This window comes from Harpia harpyja, chromosome 9 (assembly GCF_026419915.1).
Source record: "Harpia harpyja isolate bHarHar1 chromosome 9, bHarHar1 primary haplotype, whole genome shotgun sequence".
In the NCBI taxonomy this organism is placed as follows: domain Eukaryota; kingdom Metazoa; phylum Chordata; class Aves; order Accipitriformes; family Accipitridae; genus Harpia; species Harpia harpyja.
Window position 1 is genome coordinate 35888085 of NC_068948.1, and position 20979 is coordinate 35909063.

The 20979-nt window shown below is 39.9% G+C and overlaps 1 protein-coding gene across 2 annotated transcripts in view; it reads left to right on the forward strand.

Annotated features, from left to right (window-relative positions):
• The window catches only part of TMEM132C (transmembrane protein 132C), a 223250-nt gene that overhangs the window by 45712 nt on the left and 156559 nt on the right, over nt 1-20979 (forward strand). The window contains exon 2 of one of the 2 annotated variants that reach the window (XM_052797469.1): nt 18536-19424. The exons of the other annotated variant lie outside the window; for it this stretch is intronic. Coding sequence (XP_052653429.1) covers nt 18536-19424 — 889 coding nt within the window. The remainder of the gene's footprint in view (nt 1-18535; nt 19425-20979) is intronic. 2 annotated transcript variants of the gene reach the window in all.

A 20979-nucleotide genomic window follows, 5' to 3' on the forward strand; every position in this document is an offset into this window, starting at 1 on the left:
GTTAGGTTGCTTTCTTGAATGTGTTACCAGTAGTCCTCTTATATTGTAGTTAATGGAGATCAGATATTAAATGACTGTTGCAGTGTTTTTTCTGTGACCAAGCATACCCTCTCTGCTAGGGGCTTGACCAGGTAGGTAGATGGGTGTTGGTTACCATAAGATTACCCTGCACTAACGGTCATTACACAGCAGTGCTTTGCAATATCTAACAGTGCAGAAATCCCTTGATGGTAGTTTGAAGTAGTGTTAGGAGAAGGGTTAACTGTTGTACCAGTGCTTGCTCTCAGATAATTTATGGAAGATGTGTCTGATTTAGAGGTATGGAGGTGGACCAACTCATTTTGCCATGTGGCCTGCTAAAGAGGCAACTTTGGTGCTGCAGGAAAGTTGCTGATTAAGTTACTCAAAGGGCTTCTCTGCTGGCTCATAGCCAGGGCAGGACAGATTCTTGGCTGCAAAACCAGGTGTCTGTTTGCCATTTCACTGTCAGAATTGAATGTGCAATGGGAAGGTCTAAGATAGACCAAGGAGATAATGGTAACAGGACAGCCATGAGTCAGCACCTTGTTTGCCATATTTAGCTTTGGTGTTAGGGCAGATAGTTTTAATAATGATATTTGGTAGCTTATTCAGCAAAAAGCAGTGTTTATAGCTTTCAAACTGAAAACATCATATACACTAATGAAAAGTAGTATCAGTGCCTCTAAAACCTTTAAATATAAGATAAGGCTGGTGTGGCGTTTTGAAATGCTGAGCAGTAAACACTTTGCTTAAGTTTGCTTCTACTTAAGATTGAATCTTGGCAGATTTACATGCGAATTCCATCAAGTACAAATCTTTGTTCAGCCATTGCCATGTGCATTTTTTTCATGAATTTGAAAGCATTTAGGAAAGGAAAAGAGCCAGTGTTTTTCTAATTGGGTAACCTGAAGTAAAATTGCTAAATCCATATGTAAGCACCAGACTGTGATTTGTTTCTTAATGGGACTAATTTTGCTGAGACTTGAGGGATGTTAGCAACTCTGAAATCAGGTTGCCTGTGCAGGTATTTAAGACAAAATAAAGAGGCTGGTCCCATTCTTAGGTGTAGGTGCCTACCATGGGGCACATGAGTTGCATTTGAATAGTGGTCTTGGGGAGATTGTTTAAAATGCTGCTGGAATCCACATTATTTTTTGAGAAGAAAGTGTAGCTTCACATAGTGGAAAAGTTTTTAACTTACCTTGCCTAGATTTTCACAGCTCAGTCCCAAGTAGCAAGAAAGTCAGGAGGAGTAAATTCATTGGCTTAAGTGGATTAGTATCATACCCTTATTCTTAAGAGGAGTCATACTTTCTTTATGTATTATAACACATTGAGAATTAAATTTCTCAACTCTTTGTAATGAGACTGGTATCAAATATCTAACAAATTCTAGTGTCTCTTCTTTTACATCCTGTATTAGTGTTGGCTTCTCTCATCATGTGGAACGATATGAATGAATTAGTTTTATAAAAATATGTTCAAATATACATTTTATCTTTGAGTTGACCATCATGTATTGATGCACCTTAATATCTTTTGGGTTTATAATTTTAATAATACCACTTTCCATTACATAATCACCCTTTTGAAGGTCCCAAACCATTTTTTGAGCAATAGTTAAGGCCCCAGGCATTTCTTTCTGCAAAAGAACTCTTACTTATTTTACTTGGGGCCTCTATCTACCTAGAAATGAGTGGCCTAAGGTAATTCGGCAGCTCTAGAAGAATTGCAGATATGGTGCCTCTATTGTGGGATTACCTTAAAATTATTGTGGATAATAACACTTTGATCTGAATTCAGAGCTTACCATCTTAGTGTAATTACAGTGAAGAGTTGTATGATTTATTCTTGACCAGTTGATCTGAAGCATTCTGTTTTTCTGATCACCATTGCTTCCACAAAGAGTCACTTAGCTTTTGATCACTGCAGCCTTCTGAACTATAGTTTTGGAAAAGATGGTGCATTTTAAATAGTTAAAAATCTATTTCCAGCTCTTTTGCGTTTGAAAGATCTTGGTACTATAAGACTATTTATATTAGTTCTCCTCTAGTTATCAGCGTGAAAACTTTCAGAGGAACAGAGCTGACAAAAACCTTTTGGAACAGCAGGTCATTTGGCAGCTACTAAGTTCATCGTGCCTACTGCTGTGCTATGGGAGGTTGAAGCAGCAAGACAAGAACCTGTGTGGAATATATTTACTCTTTACCTGTTCTGCTGTGGATTAAATGAGAACAGATTTTTGGCTTTGAGCATCTGTGCATAAATTCAGTCTGAATGGGAGGAAGGTTATGTAATGAGATCAGCTTTGAAAAATAATACTAACCACAGCTAATTTTAAAAGAGGAATATAAATTGCTACCTTTTGAGCAGCCAAAGAAAATTAGGGGCTTGTGTAGGCTCTGAGATTTTGGCAGATTTTATATTGATTTGTATTAAGGCTAGTTTTCTTGAAAGTTTGTTTCAAAACAGCTGTAAGCTCTATGCATTAAGAGGAGATACATACCTTAATCTAAGATGACTACAGGTACAGAATGCTGTGTAACAGCATTAGTTTAATCCACATGACTAATAACCCTCCCTTTCTGACCTGAGGAGACTTTTCTGACCTTTCTTGGTCCCCGAGTGTGTCTCCATTTACATTTTCTGATGTGGGCACTGATTGTGCACTGGCACCTGTGCTCTCATGATACCCAAACAGTTATCAGGTTGATGCAACTTTTGGTTACTGCCTGGCTGGACTGGATTTGAACCAGGCATCTGGAGAAGAGAGATTCTTTTTTGTTTTGCCAAATCTTCTGAGCGTAAGGGTGACTGGTAAGGAGGAACAAAAGTAAATAGTGTAAGGGGAAAAAAAGTGGGACAACTCATAACAAATAGTAGCATTTTATTAAGGATAGTGCTTATTGTGCAAGAGAATCATCTTCCATGCTTGATGGGAGACAACTCTCATCATGAGACTCCCTGTAATGCTTTCCCAAAGTGTGGTGTGTACATTGCTGGGGGTTTGCAGAGCACTTCAAAGTGAAGCTGTGAACCCAAGTCTCTGAATCCATGCAAGCGTGTAGATCTAAAATACACACCATTCTCTTTTGAAATTGGCTGCAAAGAGTTCCCACAGTTCTCTTTATTGCAGAGGGGAGTCCATGCAGAGGAACTGATTTCAAGAAACCCAGCTTGCTTTGCTGTAGACTTTGTGTGACGTTACACAAGTTAGTTATTCTGTCTGCATAATGATTTCTTTACTGTAAAGTAAGGAGAATAGCACATCTCTGCCTCACATAAGCTCTGGTGAAAAGAACTGTAAGATACTGTGGCAGGGGGAAGGGATGCCTGATTATTGCAGCCAGCCATGGACTACCATAGCATTTCATAGTGTCTATCCAAAGTCAGGACTAAGGTGCACAGGCAGAGAACATGCGAGCAATTCTGCAGAGTGCCTCCACTATAGCTGGTTCTAATTAGTCATTTTTATGAGCTCCAGAGTCAGACAAAAATGAGGAGCCCTCCCCTTGTGTAGTTTCCTGTTTGCTGGGTGCATGTAAAAGAGATCTGGCCCTGATGTATGTTAATAATGAGCTGATAATGTAAGCCAGTTGAGAGATGTGGAGTTAGTCTGGTATGCTGCCAAGTGGGAGGTGAAAGTTCAGGAACTGACTCATGTTGCCAAGACCTGGTCCTGTGGAGAAGGTCTGCCCATTAATAGATTGAGTTTCTCATTAGGGCTACACAGCATATGCTTACAGCTTTTGGGTTTCAAGCTGAAACCCAATACCAGTAAAAGCCTGCTGAACAGAGCGGCAGATTTACTGGTAAATAAAGGATTAAAGGAACACTTGGCAGGGTTGCTGGACTGGAAACCTGGCTGGCCTTTGAAGATTTCTCCATATTGTAGGTCCTCCCTTTAAATTTATACCAAGAAGAGACTTGTTCTGCTCTTTACCATGCAGCCCACAGGGCAAGAGTTTTACATAGTCTGCTCTGTATCCATCAAGGGTATAAGATGCTTATATCTGCCTTTCAAATCAAATGTATGATATTGCCTCTAAAGTAAATCATCACAAAGAAGTTGTTAGCTCAGAGGAGCCTGGTGTAAACAGGCTTCCCTCCTACCCCACTTGCAGGCCTTGTCTTTCCATGGAGAGCAAGTACCATGCATTAGTTTTCACAGTGAGCAGCTCAGCATTTACAGCATCTCTAAAACTACTCTTGTTCTCTTCCTTTTTTTGAATGAGGACCTCCAGCAAACTAGCACAACTGCCTGCCTGGGTTACAGCATGTAACGTTTATTACAGCTGGCCATGAATGGAGTTCATATGTGACTAAACAGCTTTAGCAAACTGAAATACGGACAGGTTTAAATAGACTTATAAAAGAAAAAAACAACCCCAACATATAGCAGTCCAAAAGCCCTACAGCTGACACGAGTGTTAGTACAGTACTCTGGGACTTCAGGGTGGCATTGGCTTTATATTTCTTTATTAAAAGAAAAAATGATTCCCATTAAAGTTTTGGTTCTTGAATTTGCATGACATAATGGCTCTTGTGCCACTCTCCTTTAGCTGGCTAGCTTTACCTGGGGAAACATGCAGTCAAAAGAAACTGCAGGATAGGCATTGTAAACTGGTCTGTATATAGTAATTGTTTCCTTTTTCTTTTAATTAATCTGAGAGTCTATTGTTTTGTTGACTAATGAAGGAGACAAAATTGTGAATGTGGAAGCAGCAGTGAATTTCATCTAATCCCTCTTCCAACAGAAGGGTTTCCTTTGTTCCTGTGTGCCCAGAAGCCACAGGCGTCTTTAATCATTGCTGAAATCATATTGTCTTGATCCAATAGCTGTGCTAGACCACAGTCTTTTCTGATGTGAGACATCTGACTTCAGTAAAGTTACAACAGGGAGAAGGTATCTGGCTTTTTCCTCACTTAGACATGATATGACCAGTCAGTCTGAGAGTTCAAGAGTTGGATTTACAGTTTATTATATAGAAATGAACTGTATTTGTGTGTTTGTGCGCAAATATATATTGCACGTATGCTTGCACATACACAAGTACATATTTCACTATGAAGATACATACTATTGTTGTTACATAAAGAACTATATTATTTCTTTTATGTAAATAAGAGCTAGCAAAAGAATTTTTCTAACTCCAAAGGAGCCTATATCAGAGAGTATAGGCTAAGCTGTGGTTGTGGAGTCCACTAGGAACTTGAATTTACACTCAGTGATGAAATTCCTACAGCAGAGAGGCTTTTCTGAGAAACACTGCCTGGGAATGAGCAGTTGGGGTCCAGTATAGATCAATGTGAGAAAATACATGTGGGTATGCAGAAGCACACAACAGGCTTGTTTGTGTGTTACTAGGAGTGCAACAGGTCTCCCTACTATCATGGAGAGTCACTGCTGCTGACAGTGGGGACAGCCATGTGTGGTAGCTCAAGGGCTAGCTGTAGGGGCAGTGCGAGCTGTGCTCAAAGCCAGGGTCTTACAGCCTCTTGGACTTTGAGCATGCCTTGGTCTTGCAGCATCTCACTGACAATAGAGCCCTGAACACTTCTGATTAAATCAGTAGCTTTTATTCAGCTGTAACCCCATCCTCTGCTGCTAGTCTCTTTGTCACCAGAGCCGATGTGGTTGCCTGCTGCAAAGCCAACAGTGTGTTAGTGCAGCCAGTGCTGCCAGTAGTGAGTGGACAGCATTCATTGTATTGAGACATCTTTAGCCAGCCATATCAGCTTCTCTGTCCCTTAGAGGGCAGATTAAAACACTCCTAATGCTTAATAGCATAAATCCTGAGGAGATCTTATGTAAACATATTCAGTGAGTGCTCATTAATTTCCCTTAGGAGCCAGGCTGAATGAAGATGACTTTCAAAGAAAGGAAAAAATTAATTTTATCTTTAAGGACTGCACCTGTTGGAAAAAATTGTAGGAGGCACTCTGTGTTTTCAGCTGTGTGAATTGGGGATCTGTGGCAGGGACATGGGGAAGGAGGAAGGTTTGGAAGTTATATTAGGAAAGGACAAAAATAGTACTTGCAAAATGTATAGCAAGGTTCTGTTTCATTGATTTGCAGGGAGATCTCACTGATACCTGAGCAACAGCACTTTAGGAGCATGACACATTCAACCTCTTAGAAAGACGGTATAAGTCATTTGCTCTGCGCAATTTTGTGGCACTCAGCATAACAAACTTGCATCCATCGTTGTCATTTGCCTTTGCCAATGACTTTAAGGATACTTGAGAAGCAACAGTAAGGTAGGATTCTTAGAAAAGAATTCGGTTTTCTACCTGCCCCAGAAAATACAGATTTACTCTATTGTACCTTCAGAGATGTGCAGGCCAACTTTGTCTCTTTCATTAATGCACTCCATCATTCCTTCTGGAAGACTCGCCAGACCATTGCTCTGCTTTGCAGACTGGATCCAGGTTCTTGTAATGTATCTTAATCTTAGGCATGCCTTGTTTTTTGGCTTCTGAATTTATTCCTTTGGTACAACCTTTGTCTTGGAAAGAAGAACTTGGTCTCGTTGGCTTCTGCATCCTAATTCCAAAACTGGAATTGCCAGATGTCTTCTCCCAGACACTTTACTGAGGTATGGCACAGGTGGTGTGTTTTGGGTTGAACCTTTCTAGGCAGGTTATAGCAAGACCATTAGAGCAAATAAAAGAGACTTCAGAGAGGGACTTCTAAATCATCCTCTCTACCTTAAACAATAAAAACAGAATTAAAAACACATTATACATAATTCTTCTGCATTTCCTCACTATGCTTTAGTATTCTGTCAGGTCTGCTTGTGTCCCTCTGGAGGATTCCTTCTTCTAGATCTCATTCTTCCTCTTGTAGTTTTGACTTTCCCATACCCAGTACTAACAAACAGCACAACTGCCGTAGTGCTTTGTTCTTCCTGTCATTTCTTCACCTGCTTACTTCTCTGTTGCAGGTAAACTGGAGAGAAGAGATTACAGAATGGCCAAAGTTCAGCTGCTCTGGGGACTGGGGCTTAAGGACCCTCTTCCCTCCTGCTTCTGGCCCTCTGCACCAATAGTCACCAAGCAGACCACCCAGTGGCTGCTGTGGAGAGCTGGGATGCTGGCACAAAGCTTTTGAGTCAGGACAGCATACTTGAGAGAAACAGCAATTTGGGGTTTGGGGAGCAGCTGATCACCTTGGTATCCACTGGTCTTTGCTCTCTTAAGCAGCAGCAGCTAGGTCACCTTTTAGGAGATACCACCTTAAAACCAGCCCTTGGAGGTGCTATGACCACAACACCACCAGTGCTCTAACCATCCCTTTTAATCCCTGGGAAAGAAGGTGTTTAACCAGATAGATTTCCGCTTGGTTTCTGGCCTGCTGCTGTTCTGGTATGATGAGTTGCTTTGTGCTCTGTGACAAAGAATTACTTGGAGGTTAAAGGTGACGCTGAGTTCATTTCCCAAATGGGTAAAGCTATCCCCCACCCCCTCAGCCTCATTTCTCAATTAATCTCCTCATAAATCCTCATTGCATTTTTGAAATGGAGATGATTAGCCAGGTTGTAGCCAGAATATTGGGATATTCTGGCATGTTTTAAGTCACAGCGTGCATGCATGCAAGTATTAAAAATGTACATGCATTATGTCTGTTACTGTTCCAAATTCTTCCACAGAGCAGGAGGAGAAGAGAGTGAAGAAGGGTAAGTGTCTGTCTGCACTCTTAAATTTTCGTATAAATAATGAACTTTCTTTTTTTTTCACGAAGCAATTAGAAAACATCTTTGGGGCTGGGACATTGCTAGTGTAGCATGTAGTAATTTTTCTGACTTTTATGGAACTTTATTGATTTATACCAGCAGTGAAACTTTTCTAAGGGTGAAATCCTGCAACAGTTAAAGCTAATCTAAGTCAGTACTTCCATGGTCTTTTTCTCCACAAGTTAGATATTTTACACCAAATTTGCATAGATTCCTGGAGATGCCAGGTAGTGGAGATTGAGGCACTTAGTTACTGCTCAGACAAGTTGACAGACTAGGGTCTAATCTTGGAAGCATTTGCTACCTTGTCTTGCCAAGTTTCATACATTAACAGTAAGACTCTTACATCGTATTACCTTCTTAGACTGTCTTGCTTGGATGCTTTCACCTGATACATGTGCAGTGTAATGCCACCGTCACTCACTTCATGTGCCACGTGCAGCTAGTTGGATTTACCTGTGATCTGCTATGTTCTGTCTCCCCAGAATGCAAACCAGCACAATTGCCATGTGGTGTGATACTACCTTAGGCAGTCATCAAAATCTTTTCCGTGTGACTCTGTGTGTGGATCTCGAACATTGAAAGGTACATTGAGAGGTCTGCGACCAAGCTCAAGCTTTGCAGATTCTGGACCTAAATTAAAGCAAACAAAACAAGAGATTGTACAACAAATACTGAGTAGGATGATGGAAATAGTTTTTGCTAATAACATTTTTCTTCCTCTGAAAAATAAAACTCCCTCAAGACCATAAGATAGGAAGCTGAAAGGTTTATTGAGGGCAGTTGTTTAAAACTACCACTAATCCAAGTCACATACCCCTTTAGTCAGTTATCAGTGCTCTTGTGTAAATGTTCTCATTATGATGACAAGTCTAAGGACAGTGCTATTGAAGAAATGGAACTGCTATCCAGGAGGGGTTTTGCTCTGTCACAAGTATCTAAGGGTTGTGGAGGCACAGTCTGTTGGAGCATGGAAAACTCTCAGCCATGTAAACAAAACCCCAGAGAATCCATGTGGCAGTTGGTATGTTATAGGGCCTAAAGATAATTCAGATCGCCTTTAAAACGTAGGGTGCTTGTGTTAAGGAACAGGCCACATAATGCTAAAAGCTTATTTCAGCTTTTCCAGTGGTGTGGGCCTTCATGGTGTATTTTAAATACCTGATCCTGAAAACAGTTCTTTTCCAGATGTGATGCCCAAACCTGCAATTCATTTTGCAGGTCAGGAATTCCTGTTGCTGCAGTGTTCCCATTGGCTTGCATGGGATTACTGTTGGCAGGAGCAAGTTTAAATTGCCCAACCTCTAAAAAAATCACACAGCTTCTGACATGTTTGTTATCAATCTAGGTGTAAAGGAGGTTTGGAAATGGAAAGACTGGATTTGTGGGTAACAACATCAAATGAGTCTAAAGATGCCTGACTTCTGTGCTTAGCTTTGATAAAAACTCATGGAAAACTCAATTTAGTTACACTGCCTCAGTTCCCTATCTAGGTGGTGGGAAAAATTCTTCAATCTGTTGTGTATTTAATTCCTGAGGTGGGGTGATAGGTCTGGAAGGGGTTTACTTCATGGCAGAGTCCAGGACCCTGAGAATACAGGCCCTGAAACGTGAGATGCCAGTTATGAACATGTCACAATGTATGCTAAAAGTGTATTATTAACCCCAGGGAAAGCCTGGTTCAGATCTGATGGTAAGAAATCCTTTTTTCATTTTCAGCCTTGGAATTATTCACTGCCAGGTTATACCTAGCTCTTTGAGTGATATCCCTTACACTTGTGTAATGCAGAGCACAGTGGAGACTGTATCTCAGTGTGGGCCTTTTGGCACTAATGTCATACAAAGTCCTGTTGTTTATGTCGCTGGTTGGCTTTATTTTTAATTGGCTTCTCAAAATGTACCTATTTACAAGAAAAATTATTCTCCCTTTTTCTTACTGGATGGTAAGGAGGAAAGCATTGTAATTCATTTATTGAGTGCTCTGTGTCCTCTTTCTACACCTCTGTAGCTGAAAGCTCCATCCTGCGTGGATCTGAGCACTACTCTTGCTGAGCTTTGTACTCTTGGTTCTTGTTGATTTTTGTGGCAGTGGAAAGTGCTGAGCAAATTACACCATTCAGGCTTTAGGACCCTAATCTGTTTTTAAACAAGGAGCCTGTGCAAAGCAATTTAATGTCTAAACAGAGGAGTGAGTGCCTATCAGCATCTAACAAAGACTTAAACAGCAGAGGAAAGCACAGTGGTATTAAAAACTAGAGAAAGAAGCACAGGAGGACAAGCAATTGATACATTGCCAAGGCCAGAACTATTTGTTTTGTGTTTGTAACTTATATCTTAGATGTCCCCATTTTTGTGGCACTTCAGTAATTAAAAAAACCCCAAAATCTAGCTGTGATATTCATGTAACTAATCATTATGACATTCTGGCCAAGGTTTAAAATTTCATGGGTTTTTTTGTGAGCCATCTTGTAGGGCTGAATTTGAGGCATCCTCTGCAGATACCCATCTTTCACATAATTGTATTCCCATGAAAATTAGGCCTCTTCAGCAGCGTGTCTTCAATGGGAGAGAAACAGTCCAGATCTCTAAAAAGTTATTGGTTAAGTTAGAAAATCCTGACCATATTGTCTACTTATTCCCCACTTTGTGACTTCCACTGGGTTATTTTTGCCTGATTTAAAGAAAGAAAAGGAAAAAAAAGAGACAGTGTTTTACCTAGTGTTTTGTCTGATGAACTCAATGTGTTTTTTAATCACAAGTCAATCAAACTTAGTGATAGCTTCTCACTTCATTGCTAGAGAAACTGGGTTGCAGAGGTTTCCTGTGACTACCATATGTTTTCGATGTAGCTGGGAATAAACTCTGGTGTCCTAAATTCTTCTCCTCTTCTCTACAGCCATCAGACAGAATCAGCTTAAGTGTTATTTGCTTTGGACTTCTAGTGCTGACACAATGAATGAATGCAGAATCCATGGAGTTTACCACAATGAGGCAAACACCATTGGAACAAAAGGCCATCATATGACATTTTACCTACTGTATGTTGCTCACAGGACACTGACATTTGCAGCTTCTGGCAAGGGGAAGAAAGTCTGAATACCTGAATGGTGTCTATATAGAAGTTTTCGAAACCTTATCTGTTAACAAAAGGTTTCATTAGCGGAAATTTGAGTTCCAGATATTTATCTTTGATTCTAAACAGTAAACTAGCTTAAGTATGTTAGATGGCCTCAGCAGTACAGACAGCAGGTAATGTCAGCACCGGGAGTGGGAGTGATTTCTGAAACCTTCACTGACCTTTGCATATACACTGTTGTTTTACAGACTTTTAAGGTCATCAACCAGTCTGAGAAAACAGTTTATAGATTTCAGTCCTGAATGTCAGACAGTCTTTGACTAACATGTCTCAGTTATATGAATTGAGGGTGATAGAGAAGATAGGTTTGCAATAAAATGATATTTTGGAATTTCTGCAGTCAAAGGGTGAGATATATAGACCTGAGACCATTACAAATTGGAGCTTGTAGGCTGTCATTAAAAGATTGGAAATACATTTCTAATGTGCAGTTTTCTGAAAGTTTTCAAATTAGACTTTAAAGATTCTCTTTTCTGTTTGTGAAAAGGCTGTATATCACAAAACAGCTATTTGAGGTTTATACACATGCCTGTTGTGTCAGTAATCCTGAGGAAAATGGAACAACCTGACAGATGTTGAGTAATGCTTTATAATGCAGATGTCTAATCCTGGTTTCTAATAGATAAACACTAAAATAAGGAGTTTTACATGTAGTTAATGACATTACTCTAGATGGTTTGTATATCTTTCCAAACACTCAAATAGTCAGTTTAAGTCTGGATAAGTTCTTGTCCTCTGTGCCTTCCTCCCTGGCTATGAGCTCTATCATCTAGTCACATGCTGTATGAAATATTTTTTTTATCCACTTCGAATTCCCATCATTTATTTTCGGTGACCATCCCTTTGTTTTAAAGAAGTGCAGAAGTTCCTGGTATACCTTTGTTCATTCATTGGTTTAGGTAGTTTTGTCGTTTTCCTGACAGTTCTGAAATTTCTGTGTTCGGCCTCTGCTGGAGAAGAATGGGGGAAGTGTTCACTTCTGTACTAAATCCACAAATGTCTGTTGAGAGTTAGTGACGATTTTGGCTGCAGTAATATACAAAGGATAATTTCTTTAAGGATATACTCTCAGTATGTGAGAGAAGCCTATTTAATAGAATATTATTGCAGTTTTTCATTTAACAATATAGTGAATGAAATAAGTTAATCTGTCCCACTGAAATAAAATAGGAAATTTGTTCAAAATAACTGATTATAGTGTCTCCTGACAATCTTTGTGTTATGTGGTTTAACTGAACTCTGATCTAGGCTAAATAAGGTTCCATCTACATCTGGGCTTAAAATATGTCTGGTTAGTTACCAAGGGTGTCTACTCCCATATGTGTGAATAGGAATATACTGTCCCAGGTCAATTGACAAATCACTGCTATTATAAACTTATCCTTGGACTTCAGGTCTCAGTTTAATAAAATCTGGATTCTAAAATGAACCGAGAACATAATTTTGTTAGCAATCATTTATTTGATGAAATTGCCCTCATTGGGTGCTCACAGAATATTTGAGAATAGGCTGCAATTTCCCTCAAATGTTTGCTATATGGATTTCTTTGGCAGATTTGTTTCCACAGTTTATTTTTAACTTCACAAATTGGTCTCAGGCATTCGCCATAAGCATGTAACACTTGACGCTGCCTATGTGCAATTAGTCAAAGAGTCTCTCTGTTCTCTCACTGGATGAGAAAGCATATCTGATGGACAAGCATGAGAAATAGAAAATGTGGCTTCTGCAATTACCCTGTCATGTAGGTTTCCCAGTTGATTTTTTTGAATGGTCATAGAACTGTAGACTTGAAGCCAGAACAGAGTATGAGGCTCCAGTTATCCCAGTACTTAAACAGTAACTTATGCTGAGAAAAAAGTACCTTTCAGAAAGGAATCCAGTCTTGATGTGAAGACATGGACAAGCCATTGCTCCTTTCGTTGCTATAGTTAACCTCACAGGTAAAAATGTGTTCCGTATTCTGAATTCGAGCTTGTTTGGTTTTAAGTTCCACTCAGCCTTTCTAACAGCAAAATTCCCTTTTCTAGATGTTAAGAAAAGGGAACATGGAGGGGATGAGAGTACAATTAAGGTTGTTCTAAGCAAAATACTTGGTACAAAGATTTTGTACACTCTGAAGTCACTAAATGTGGTGCTGGTATAGAAAATTAAAGGAAAATGAACCAGAAAACGTAGCTGTTGACATTTTGTGGTGAAGGAAACATCTGTGCTGATTTAAGTGCATCTTTTCTACTTTTTTTCTTTCCCTACTCTGTATTTCCTGAGCTGGAATACGTGGTTTGCTGTGCAAGAGGATGACAGGTTTGTAGTGTAAGATGGAGTCACAGAAGAGAATTCAAGGGTGGGGACTTTTGTGAGAGGGTGGTTTGTATAATGCGCTTATAGTATGGTTAGCCTCTCTGGGTGCAGGGGCAGCATGGGAATGGGACTCCATGTAAGTAGGGGGGATAATATTTGCAGGATTTGCAGGATTTTAGGTGGTGGTGGTGGTGCTGTAAATAATACTAGGATTTTTTTCTTAGAACTCTAGTGGCATGGAATTTGGCGGGGGGGAAACCCCAATATGGTTCAGCATTCAATTATAGGTACGCTTAAGAATGGAACAAGGCAGTGGGTAAAGCTGTTATGAAAAGGAAGGAGAAGATCCTGCCTTAAAAGTTACAGAATTCTTGGTGGAAGCTTCAGCTGTACTGATGTGCTAGGGTAACAGGAGAACACAGAGAGATAGAAATTTGTCTACCACTTTTCATATGGTTTGTTTCCTGGAAGGAGTAATTATAAATGTGCCTTTGTGAGGGCCATACAAGGTGCAGAGAAAGCTTCTCACATTACTCCTTCTTTGCATAGGCAGATGTCTTCTGCTTCTTACTGGCTTTCTCTGGCTAGGAGCCTTCTGGCTGAGGAGACAGGCAGATGGTTTCCTTGAAGGCTCAGTGGCTCATCAAACATCAGTCAGTGAAGATACATGGCCATTGGCCAGTAATCTCCCACCCACAATCTAAACCCTTAATTCCCAGTCCAAAAGAAAGTTGTTTCAAACCAATCTCATAAAAGAATGGCTTAAAAATCTTAAGCTTTTATGACTGTTCCAGTGAATCCAGCACCCAGGGCTCCAGCTCCATATGAAATCCCCCCAAAGAAAATTCCTCTTACACTGGAATCCAAGAAATAATAATACAGATCAGAATTCACCATTTCATATCCAGCTCCAAAAATGAACTTGCTATGTTATAGGAATTTGAGCTGGTCTGTCACACTGGAGCCGGTGATGTGCTTAACAGATGCCTGTTTGGGTTCAGATGAAGTGCTGCAGAGGCATATGATGCCAGAAGAAGGATTAAAAAGTCAGCAGGCTGTTACAAAGGAGGAGTAATTACTTGTAAGCTTTAACTTTTGTTCTTGGCTAATACTAGCTTTGTTTGATGGTTCTTAATCTTTTCCATGCTGGACTTCATTGCTGGACAAGTTGTAACTCTTGTTTGATAATGTTAGAAGGGTAAAGCACTTACTGCCTGCTTGTAAGTCAGGCCTGCTGTAATCAGTTAGTCTTCAGTACAGAAGCGGTGTTTCTGCATTTTCTTTCTTACCCTTCCCTGTATTCTTGATTTCCATTTCAGTTTGTGAAAGCCTGCATGAAATGTGAGTTTCACTTATTTGAACCCAATTGGAAGGACAACAAGCATCTTTAAGGATCAGGACTCTTAGATGAAGCATCCGGGGTTTTCTCAGGATATCTATACCCTCTAGCTAAACTGTTTTGAGGAAATTAAACTTCCATGATGTAAGTTATATTTGTATAAATGTGCTTATAGCACTTCTGTCACAGAAACCCAGTTCCATTTTCCTGATATAATTGTGCCCACATTAGAGTCTGAAGTGGCCGTGAAATATTGCTCCCACAACTGATACTGTCTTAGGGATAAAATGCTTAAATTTACACCTTGCTTTAACATGAACCTCTGGAAATACATTTCAGTGGTTGAACAGAAAAAAGTTTAAAATGGAAAAATCTGTTCCAGAGCACCTGAAAGCACTTCCCCCCCCGCCTCCTAACAGGCAGTCTGTTTATTTTTCAGGTAGACAAAGTAATCTTATGTTTAATGATTATTTAAAATAATAACTTGTGATATGAAACTCAGGAAAACCTTGGCATCTTGTTTAAATAGATTCTCTGATAAATTAAAGAACTTTGTAGCTGAGCTGATCAAGCATACAAAAATGTTCTCTGGAAACATTGGTAATTAATTATACCAGGACATGAAGGTTATTGGGTAGAGATGAAGAGTATAGAACAAGTCCCTTAAATGATGGCCTGTAGTTGCTGGTGCACATGGTTGGGATTCTAAAATAAAATAGACAATTTTAACTACCAGTTCTATCAGTAAAAGGCTTAAAGTGCTTAAATAAATTGTCTAAAGTACAGCCATCACTATAAAAATATATCACTCCATTATGAACGGTACAAAAGTGGGTGAAAATCTTTAGACTACAATAAAAAAGTGAAGCTTTTTCTTTTTTTTGCTGTCAGTCTGACCACATAGGTTTTGCTGTTTGCCTTCAGCTTACTAAAGCAGAAGTTTCATGGCTGTTTTTCTTAATGCTGTTTTTCTTAATATTGGGTCAAGTCCTACATACCTCATCCACGTGATTGATCCGGGATAAATGGAGTGCCTGCAAAAATGAGACCACTGTCTGTCTGAGGATAACGTGCTACAGCAAAAGTCCTGGGAATTGCAAAAAAACAGCTGTTAAGTTTCAAGCATAGGTCCTGATCAACAGCCCTTTGAAATCACAGGACTTCACTTGTCTGCAGCCTGCTGAGCTTATTTCTGGTTTTTTGCAGATCTGTTGAAGCCAAAGGTATCCCTTAGTAGCAATGGTGCCAGATCTAGAGTATATCTAATCATGGAAACACTTCAGCAAAATGTACCAGCATGCTTAAGTCAATTAGTGCTTACATTCACAGAAGCACTTACATGCTTTCTTTAACTAGAGCTTGCTGACCTCTAATGTTACAAGGGACTTGGCCTGAGACAAGAGGACACCTAATAAAGAAATTCTAATGATTTGTCAAGTCAAATTCAGGCCAAACTGACCAGTAAGAAGCTGACTTCTTGTGTAGCAAACCTGGTGTTTTTAAAAGAATGGTGGTATGTGTCATGTGAATGTCAATGATTATTCTTTGCAAAGGGCTGCAGGAAGCTGACCAAATCTCAGCCAGCTCATCCAGGGCAGGTGAAGGGATTTAGAGAGGAAGCTGAGACCGAACTGCTACTGTTTAAGTAAAACAAGTTCTTGTTCTGCTCCTGGACCAGAAGAAATACTTAGGCTTTGCTGGTTTCTTGAAAGGTCTGTGGTCCAAAGTGGATCTTCTTTGAATACCTTATTTAAGTGTTGCAGGACTTTGGGATGTAACCCTAACAGATTAATATTTTGATTCAGCTAAGGGGAAATCAGTCAGCTCAGGAGGTGACATTTGTAGATTCCTTTCCAGCAGAATTAAAATGTATGCCAAAGATTGGAGAGTTACAGGACTGTAACAGTGTGCTAAACTGATGTTGTATTTTGAATGTGAACCTACTTGACAGAGAAGGTGTCATGCTGGTAATTCACTATGTGCTGGTGTTTTCATTGACAGGCCTCTTACCTTTTTCTCTTTTTGTCTTCTAATTTTTTTTTTTATTTTTGTCCAGTCATGGCAGTTTGCTCATTTATGAGAACTAATTCTACTATCCACTGGTGGTGCATGAATTAATTCCTTATTTCAAATTTATGGCTGCCTGAGAGCTCTTATTTCCCCCTCCATGTTTGTTTCTTTCCTCTTTTCTTAATTGCCCAACACCTGCTTTCCAAAGCTGTTCACTTTCCCAGCACCAAGTAGTGCCAGCACGCTAGCTATGTGCACACTCAACAGGATTGTAGTGAAGTAGTCTGTCAGCAGTAGTCATTTGGTGTAATGACAGATATTGATTATTTATTACTTGAAAACATTTAATTAAATTTGCATAATTAGCATGCGAGCAGTCAGACATGCCAGAAGGACAGTGAATCTATTATTTGCAAAAATCCTCAAGCTGTAGCCCTTTGTGAAAAAGCTGATAAAAGATTCTGTCTCTATAAGGCTTTTTAGAGATCTTTAGGTGTTTCTGACTTTCAGATGAATCTGCACATTATGCATTGCCCTTACGGTTGCCTTTCTTCTCTAAAGAGCTGAACTTACTTACACAGGACCTTAAATCCTGACTCCGTTAGGATTCCCGAAGGACATTGGAACTGATGTATGTCTGAGGGCAAGGTCTGTTTTTAAATACTAAAGACAGTCTAGCACTAAATGCATCATCATTCATTTACCTTCTGTACCCATAGTTAATATCTTCAGTATGAGTTAGGAAGAGGGGTTGTGAGTAGTCTTATGTAATCCACATGTATTTTAACTGTTCTCCATTGTTACCTACCCTAATTTAGGTAATAAATTTTACCTTTCGACAATACGTGTTGTTAATCTTTATAACAGGAAAACAACATATAGGTCAAAAGGGATCTGATATTCAGCCGAAACTTAAAATTGGCCAGTATGTACTAATTTCTCTCTGTGTGCATCATATATTAGTACTTGTTGAAATATTTCTAGCCTGTGATGTGCATCTGCATTTAAATAACTTAGCAACCTGAAGTACTGTCAATATTAAATTAGAGAGGCATAGAAACAGACTGCTAGAACTGCTAGAAACAGTAATATGAGAGCAAAGTTTCTTGATGGAGGAAGAGTGTGAAATGGTATGCGTGTCAGTTCTTAGAAAAGCAGTTTCTGTCTTTGGCTGTAGAACAGAAACTATCTTTGATCTCCTGGCCAGTGTTCCTGCAGGGATAGTGATTAGCAGTCCTTTGGGGGCTGTGGTTCAGTGGACCATACTGACGTACCAAATACCTTATGCATGTTGTAACTGAACAGAAAGATTGGAAAGACAGAAGGGAAGTTTCTAAGTGGGCAGAAAGTTTAGTAGGGGGTGGTATGACCAGAAAAAGAGTGGGGAAGGCGAGCACATGGGTGATTTAAAAGATACCCTGTTTACTTACAGAATTGCTTTTGGAAGGCTTTGACTTCGGTGGCCAGTCCTTAAGAGAATTGGTGTGTGCAAATTTACACAAGTTTGCTTGAAGTTTTTTGTTAGGGAGGTGAAACATCGCGTAGGAGTGACAAGTAATATATTTATTTCTCACCCAGGTGATAGTCAAAGTATTCAATGAGTATTTTATAGATTTGCTGTGTATTAGCAAAGCATTGCTGCAGTTCAGTTCAGCCACGTAAAATGGCTATTGGGACAAGTGTTGCTTCTCCTATGTGAACCTTCCTCTTCCTGCTCCTTCCAGAAGTGTGAATAATTGATCATGCCGCAGACAACCCTTTGTACATCACACATCATAGATAAATGTAAGGTAGCACTAAAGCCTGCCTTTTTTTTCCTTTTGTGAATGTAATGCAAAAAAGAATTAGCTACATCTAAACATAGAGCTACACTGTAAATATTTTTTGCATGAAATAATGCTTGTCCCTAACGTAGCTCTGCTAAAGTTGTAGTAAATGTCCCTTTGAACCTGTAAGCAGATTTGATCTAACTCACATCACCTTTTCTTTTATTAGTGGCAGAGTGTCGAGGGGTCTTGGACAGTAATCAGAGATTTTCTTCATTACCAACATACCTACCTGTGAGCTATCGGGTCTTCAGTGCTGAGACATCTTTCTTTCTCAAAGAAGCCAACCAGGACTTTATGAGAAATTCCAGCTTGCAGTCCAGGGTGGAATCGTTCTTCCCATATAAAGCCAAGAGACCACCTATATTAAATGCCAGCTATGGACCTTTCTCCGTTGAGCAAGTTGTGCCCCAGGACCTAATGTTAACGTCCAACTTTTTTGGATCTGCCAACAAGTTTACTTATAACTGGAAACTTCAGGCCTACATAATGAGCAACAAAATTTACCTGAGCAAACCCAAAGTCCAGGTCCTGTTCTACATTGTGGGCAGGGACTGGGATGACTACAGCACCACGGAATGGCTGCCCTGCCTGCGGGTGTTTGCCTTTCGAGAGACGCGGGAAGTCAGAGGCAGCTGCAGGCTGAAAGGGGATCTGGGGTTGTGTGTGGCAGAGCTGGAGCTCCTGCCAAGCTGGTTTAACCCCCCTATGGTTGTCACGGGCCGTAAGAAGCCACCAGATCCGTTTGAAGGGAGCCCTGTGGAGCTTTACTATACTATTCAACCAGGAGACGAGAAGGGAGAGTGTACCACTGAGGATATAAGGAAGGGAAATGCTATCCGGCCAGGAAAAGATGGCATGGATGAAACCATGTCCCACTTACAGAGGATTGGATCTGTCAGCCTCTATCGAGGCCAGGAGACTTCTCAGCTAACTGAGCTACGGCTGGATAGTAATATTGTTGTCTGGTTGCCCTCAAAGCCTGTCAAACAAGGAGAGGTTGTGAATGTTTATGTGACAATTGCCAACAATTCTACGGTGGATCAGTTCATACTCAGGTACGGTAGGTTGTTTTTGCGTGTTTCTAATGTGGTAGCACACAAAGACATTGGGGACATGGGATGAATCTCAACCAACTTGAAGTTAATCCACGCTGAATGTTGCTCCTAGTCACTGAAATATATTATTTTCCTCCTCGAACGCTGTGAAGAGGATTGAAAGCCTCCATCACTAGGAGGCTTTTAACATGTATGCCATGCTATTTATCACGTGCCCACATTATCCACATTATGCAACAAAACCATGGCAATTCGCTGCTTTAGTGGGGCCATTTCTGTGCAATGACAGACAGTAAGGCACCAGAAAAGTTCTCAGCTTTACAGGGCTTTTAAAATCAGTTTTTTATTGCACAGGCATGGAGTTTAAATGTAACAAAACTTCAATTACCTGCTTTTCTTTAAGTGCTCTGGCAGTGCTTTGCCTCTCCCACACAGAGTGGTTTTGTTATGAGAGCTCTTTAGGGAGAGGTTTAACTATCTACTTGTAGTTAAGTAGCGTTTGTCTTTGCCAGCACATATACCCTTTAAAATGAGGCCTAATGTGTTTGATATTGCTGTTGATTGTAAGGGACTGTTAGAAGTGAGTGTCATTATGTTCGACAGGAGTGGCGAATACAGGACCTGGGAACGCAAGAACTGCCTGACTGGGTCAGATCACTTTCCTTTTATTTTCTTCTTTAGCAGTTTCCCTACTGATCAGATGAAAATCCTTTAAGGATGACAAAAACTGGGAAACTTGTTAATCACTGAAATATTTGATGCATCTTTTTTTTCCTTGTTACCAGGCTTTAAATTCAAGGGAAATTTCCACGGTGATAAGTAACAATTGCTTTTTAAAGCCTCAGGGAATCAGAGTTTCCCAAAAGATTCTGCACATGAAAGTATTTATTTCTAAGGCTTATATGAATTAGATTAATACATAGTTGACAACTACCGAGGAGAATAGCCTTTAGAACAGGAAGTGTCGCTTGGCAGATAAAAGGCTTTTATTTTTAAAAAGGGGGATTTTAGTCATCCCAGAATCGTTCTGATGTTTGCAGCTTTGGTTAAGTTAGCGAGATAATCTCTCAGACACCTGTTTACTGAGTGAAACCTCCGTTATAGAGGTCTTTTCTGACATTGTTGCTTATCTTTTATTGAAAATCCTTTTCACAAAGGAGTAGAAACAGAATACTTTTCCACATAACAAGCATAGCTGTGGTGAAAGAAGAAATCCAAAGGCAATGAACTGGGTGTTTGCTGGGTGGATGGGAGAGGGGATCACCCTTTGAAGGTCTGTCACAGTCTTTATTTTCCTGAAAAGTGAGTTGAAGATAAACAAGCTTGTTGAAATCTAGTGATGTATTTCTTCGCTGAGAAATGAATCTGACTGCCTAGGCAAGGATATCATTTGCATGCTGAGAGGTGCAATAGATAGAGATGATAACGTGGGACATCAGTAGTTGCCTGTGTGACTTGCCGTTATGGATGAAATGGATTGGCTGTGGGTTTGAGAACAGGTCAGACTATTCACTTCAAATAAATTAGTCATGTTTGTTGGTATGTTGATTGTTAT